This window comes from Panthera pardus, unplaced genomic scaffold (assembly GCF_024362965.1).
Source record: "Panthera pardus isolate Hobbes unplaced genomic scaffold, ASM2436296v1 HiC_scaffold_16, whole genome shotgun sequence".
In the NCBI taxonomy this organism is placed as follows: Eukaryota; Metazoa; Chordata; class Mammalia; order Carnivora; family Felidae; genus Panthera; species Panthera pardus.
In genome coordinates, this window is record NW_026526721.1 from 147,844,435 (window position 1) to 147,850,559 (window position 6,125).

At 42.4% G+C, this 6,125-nt stretch overlaps 1 protein-coding gene across 3 annotated transcripts in view; it reads left to right on the top strand.

Moving 5' to 3' along the window:
* Positions 1-5,237, top strand: part of LYZL4 (lysozyme like 4) — a 58,896-nt gene extending 53,659 nt beyond the window's left edge. For all 3 annotated transcript variants that reach the window (XM_053903929.1, XM_019418825.2, XM_019418826.2), the window contains exon 5: positions 4,985-5,237. In XM_053903929.1, coding sequence (XP_053759904.1) covers positions 4,985-5,054 — 70 coding nt within the window. In that variant the 3' untranslated portion in view covers positions 5,055-5,237. The remainder of the gene's footprint in view (positions 1-4,984) is intronic.
* The last annotated feature ends 888 nt before the right edge of the window (positions 5,238-6,125 follow it).

Here is a 6,125-nt window from a genome sequence, read left to right on the forward strand (position 1 = left end):
CTCGCGGTCCGTGAGTTCGAGCCCCGCATCAGGCTCTGTGCTGATGGCTCGGAGCCTGGAGCCTGTTCAGATTCTGTGTCTCCCTCTCGCTGACCCTCCCCTGTTCATGCTCTGTCTCTCTCTGTCTCAAAAATAAATAAAACGTTAAAAAAATTTATTATTAATTTTCTTTTATGGTTATTTTTGTGTTTTTTTAGAGGAATATTTGCCTATTCCTAGGTCATGAGGATAGTCTTCTTAATTTTTTTTCTAAAAAACTTTATTTAATCTCTCACATTTGACTCTCAATACATTTTGCTTTCTTTTTCTTGCTTTATTGCATTGGCTAGAAACTCCAGTAAATGTTGAGTAGAAGTAATGATAGTGACATCCTTGTCTCATTCCCAATCTCACAGGTAAGACATTGGATATTTTATCATTAACTGTTTTATTTTCTTTAAAATTTCTGAGATAATCTTAATCAGATTGAGTGTTCTTTTCCATCTTTTCCATTTCTAGTTTGTTAAAGGTTTTTAAAATCATGAATGGGTGTTGAATTTTGTTTATTACACTTCTAGTATCTTTGAAGTTCTGTGTTAGCCTATCCATCTTTTTTTTTTTTTTTTTAAGCTCTTGCCTTTTTAATCTCTTTTCTTTCTCTTCCATGGCTTTCTCCAGAGCTTGTGCCTGGTGACATCTTATTGAAGACATCAGTTATATAAAATTTACTTCTGGATTCTGTAGTATATTATTCTCAGAGGAATGTTCCTCTGAATTTCATGATGAGCTCCCTTTTCTTCTACTACTATTTTCCCATAAGTACCATGTTAGTTTCTTTTTTTTTTCTTTGAATAAGGACAGATTTTCCCTCTTATTCAGTATTTGCCACATAGACAGGTCATGTGACTTTTTCTTGTTTCTGCTCACTGTTACTTGGCTAATGGTTATAGAACAGTGTGTAAGTCTCCTGGCCCAATTTCCAACCTGGAGATTTTCCTGATATGTGTGTCTAATTCTCTCTCCTAGTCTGAGTCAGTGGAGTACGTAAAAACCCTCCATTCCCAGCATGCACCTCCACCACCTCCACCGATACCATTTATCATGGAGGGCCTATGCTATCCACTAGACACTGTCTCACCACCGATTTCCACCTTCTTTTGCCGTTTCCACCTTCTCTCTGTCCCGTATTTCATAATTGATGTCCTGATTGATTTGGGGCATTTTAGTCACCCATTAGATCTAGAAACAATGTAAATATTTTTTCAGTGTCAGATTGTGCATCTTAATATTTTTTGCTATTAGGGTTTATCTTGTAATTGATGTGTCCTCCCAAATTTTAACAAAAGTTGTTAATAAATCATTAACATATTTTACAATAGAGGAAATCCTTTAATGATAGCTACAATTTCTTTCCTTTGCCGGTATGTAGGCTTTGCATGTCTATATGAACATCACCATCCTTGTGCAGTGAGTATTCTTATTCCTTGTGAAATGAGGAAACGGGGGCACCGAGAGGTACAAGTTACCCATGGCCACAGTGGTGGAACTAATTCTAGATCTGTGCAATTCCAAGCCTCAGCTTTTACCAGTCTGCTCAAAGAGTAGATGGTTGGCCCAGGAAATCTGTGCTCTGGTCATGTGGAGGGCAATCAAAGGACTCTCTCTGCACGGTTCTTCTGTGGGGACAGGGTTTTGAACAGTCAGTGAGTGAGGAGGGGCAGAACTGCAGGCGGACCCATCTTACCAGCGGAAGTCTTGAGTAGTGTTTCTTATAGTGACCTCAGGGCCCTATAGGCAGTGAGACCTTGTTCAGAATCTGGCAACAGAACGTGTGTCAGTCTCAGAGGTCAGCTTTTCATTGTTGCTTTTTTGTCATTTTCTGTGCCTTTTGGTGCTAACTTCAGTCAGAGATTTTTGTCTGTTTTACTTGCCTCCAGCATCTGGCTCTGTGCCTGGCATATTATAAGTCTTCCCTAAATGTTTGTTGGAAGATCAAGTCCACATTTGGGCTGTTACCTAGAAGCCATTAAAATTTTTAGAAATTTATTATTTATCATTTCTCAAAATAAAAATAAGACATATGTGTTTAAAAATGAAAATCAAAAAATAAACATCTTGCTCTTATCAGCAGCCTCCTGAGGGTCACCGCTGTTAATATGTCTTGTAAATCAGAGAAAAATGTGTAAATATTGAGAATAAGAAAAATATCTTAAAACACACATGAAATCCCAACATGCACACTGACCTGCACCTAACTTTTTTTTCACTTATTAAAGAGCTTGCAAATCTTGGCATAGTGATACCTAGAGGTATCTGCCCTCTGGATGCTGCAGGTAATTATCTGCCAGTCCCTTACTGATGAACAGGTAGATTGTTTCCATTTGCTAGGACCACTAAGTGCATTTAAATGTTGGTAGAGAGGGGAGCCTGGGTGGCTCAGTCAGTTAAGCGTCTGACTTTTCATTTTGGCTCAGAGGGTCATGATCTTGTGGTTCATGAGTTTGAGCCCCACATTGGGCTCTGTGCTGACAGTGCATGGAGCCTGCATGGGATTCTCTCCCTCTCCTTCTCTCTTTGCCCCTTCAGCTCTCTCTCTCTATCTCTTTCTGTCTCTCTCTCTCAAAATAAATAAACGTTGGTAGAGAGATTGCTAAATTGGCATTCAGAGAGGGAGCACCCCCAGATACGCTGCGTGAGAAGGCCTGTTCCCTCAGCTCATTGACCTAGAGCAATAAAATTTGTGTAGTTTTTGGAAATTGACACTTATAAAATGATGCCATTCTATTTTGCCTGGCATTTTTAAACAAAGAAGCTGAATATCTTTTCATGTATTTGTTGGCCATTTTTCTCTGAACTGATTACTCATATTCTTAGCCTGTTTTTCTTTTGAGATGATAATGTTTTCTTTCATTTTTATTGATTTTATACGTGTCTTTTATAAATTAGGGTTATTAGAACTTCGTTCATGATATCTATGTGAACTATTTGTTTCAGGTTTGCGATTTGTATTTTGACTTCATTTATGGTGTATTCATCATATAGGAGTTTTACATTTTCACAGAACCAAATCCCTCAATATTTTGTTTTGTGGCTCCTGAATTTATACGAAACTGTACTCCAGGTTTGTAAAGAAATCAAGCCATGTTTTCTTCTATATTAGAACAGTGCTGGGCGCCTGGGTGGCTCAGTCAGTTAAGCGTCTGACTTCGGCTCAGGTCATGATCTCATGGTTCGTTGGTTTGAGCCCCGCATTGGGCTCTCTGTTTTCAACACAGAGCCTGGAGCCTGCTTCATATCTCTGTCCCTGACTCTCTCTGCCTCTCCCCCACTTTCCCTCTCTCTCAAAAATAAATAATTTAAAAAAAAAAGTTAAAAATAAAATGATATATAGAACAGTGCCTTGTGCAAAATAAGCCCTATATTAAGGTTTGTTTTTTTTTTTTAATTTTTTTTTTAACGTTTATTTATTTTTGAGATAGAGAGAGACAGAGCATGAATGGGGGAGGGTCAGAGAGAGGGAGACACAGAATCCGAAACAGGCTCCAGGCTCTGAGCTGTCAGCACAGAGCCCGATGCGGGGCTCGAACTCACGGACCGTGAGATCATGACCTGAGCCGAAGTCGGCCGCCCAACCGACTGAGCCACCCAGGCGCCCCAAGTTTTTATTAATATTAGAAAATAAAATTTTCATGGTTTTATGTTTTTATACTTAATTTTTGGTCTTCTTGGAATTTATTTTAGTGAGGTAGGGATCCAGCTTTATATTTTTCAAATGGTTAGTCAGTGTTCTCAATACTACTTATTCATTAATCCCTTTTCCTCACTAATTTAATAGACTGTATTTTCAAGTGGGAGTCCCCTTAATGTGTCTTCCAAGTGTTTAAAGCATCTTTCATACCGTCTTTATTCTCCCAGTTAATTAGAAGCATGGCTGGCCCTCTAGGGCAAGCACTAATGAGCTAAAGTCATCATTATTGTATAGCACTTAGTAGAGATATGCTGGGCCAGGCTGAGTAAGGCCTTCCCACTTGCTCAGGACTCCAGCAAAGTGAGCTCTTATTAAAGTAATAAGCAGCCATGTCTTTTCAAAGCTCAGATCAAGCAGCTTTGCAGGGTTGAGGCAGACAGGAAGGGAGAAGACCGAGGGCCTGCATGCCCATGGGATTCCCTTCTGCAGTGCCTGCCCTGGGCTATGTAGAGCCTTGCAATTTCTGAAAATACGTATGTGTGTGTTCCCCCCGAGGCTTTATAGTTGTGGGGGGCAGGGGCTCACAGCCCTTTCTTTAACTGTGGAACCCCTACCCTGGAAAATTCATGGGGGCTTGCCTGGCTGAGGGATGGCCTAACAAAACAGGGTTTCTAATGGTCTGCATCTGGTCTGGAGATCCCCACAGCTTCCAGGTTGGGAGCAGAGGACCTGGGGTCTGGGTACTGGCATGGGGGCTGGGAATAGAGGGATCACTTTTCAGGAGAAAAGTTTTGAAAAACTCAGTCTAGCTGGCCTAGGACCAGCTAGAAGGGAGTTTGAGGAGCTGGGTTGAGGGTTGAGGAGCTGAAAGGGAGTTTGAAAGGTGAGGGGGGAAACACGTGCACGGAAAGGTGAAAGAGGCCCTGGCTCAAGGTCAAGGGTTCCCATTTCAGATCAAGGACTCGCCCTCTGACCCTGGGCAAGTCACAGAACTCCTCTGATGCTCACTTCAGAGAAGTCAAGGATACTTCTCTTGTAGGCTAGGGGAGGGGCTTCCCGTTCATGGTGTGGGACTTACGGAAAGAAGTGGAGGGCAGCGTGAGTATGCTGCGGGCGCAGGCGGCACGAGCATTTGTGCCAGGATGCACTGGGGTTAGCAAGAGGGTCATACTCGAGAGGCACAACGGCCTAGGAAATGTGCCTGCAGAGGCCAGGCTGGGCTGTAAGTGGGCCAGCAGGGGGTTGTTGGACCTGCAGATCCTGAGCTGGGACACTGGGGAGCCCCCGCCTGTACACTCCACGCTTTCCTTTCTGCAGGCCCTCCTGGTCCCTGAACTGCCAGTACTCAGACACTCTGGAACGGTGGTTGGATGGATGCAGGCTGTAGCCGCAGGGGCGGCCCTGACGCCATTCTCTGTGGTACCTCCCAAATGAAGACGCTTTTCTGTTTGCTGCCTTCACGCAATCCTGTTGATTATCTCTCAGCTTGACAGCTCCATCAGATGGAAAAGGACGAAAGTTTGCTTCCTCCAGGGATGCGGGATGTAGAATAAACCAGCTGCTTACTCAACCTGGACCAAAGGTCTCCACTTGTGTTATTATCCTGTGATTGCTACTCAGATAACCATTATTTACCGTCATCATGATTTGTTATTATTTAATCTTAGATGGAGGACTTAGAGGAAGGAAACTATCTGGAAAACAAGGTGTGTCCATGAATGTCAATATTAAATAGGGAAGGGAAGAAAAGATACAGGAGAAGAAAAGAGGGGTCAAGGGCGAGCAGGGCCACCAATCCCAACCCGTGTCCACATTGGGACCCCAGGTGGAAGTGACACTACAAAATCCTCCTTGAACTTCTATGGAGAGAATCACGTGACAGGTGTTCTTTCTTATAAAAAGTTCAAGTGTTTTTTTAAATTTTAATTTTTTTAATGCTTATTTATTTTTGAGACAGAGAGAGACAGAGGGTGAGTGGGGGAGGGGCAGAGAGAGGGAGACACAGAATCAGAAGCAGGCTCCAGGCTGTCACCACAGAGCCTGACGCAGGGCTGGAACCCACAAACTCTGAGATCATGACCTGAGCTGAAGTCGGACGCTTAACCAATGGGCCACCCAGGCGCCCCTAAAAAGTTAAGTTTTAGAAAAAATTATCAGAACTCATACTCTCATTAGAGAAACTGGAAAAAAATACAGAAAAAAAAAAATATATATATATACATACATATATATGTATGTTCTCCTGTGATCTTAGCTCCCAAAGGCAATTGCTGTCATGCTTTGGTTGCAACTTTTTTTTTTTTTTTCCGTTTAGGGATTTTTCTTCTTTATCAACAATGCTGTGGGGCACCTGGACGGTTCAGTCACTTAATTGTCCAACTCTTGATTTCCGCTCAGGTCGTGAATTCACGATTTGTGGGATTTAGCCCCATGTCCCTAGAGAATCTGCTTGGGATTC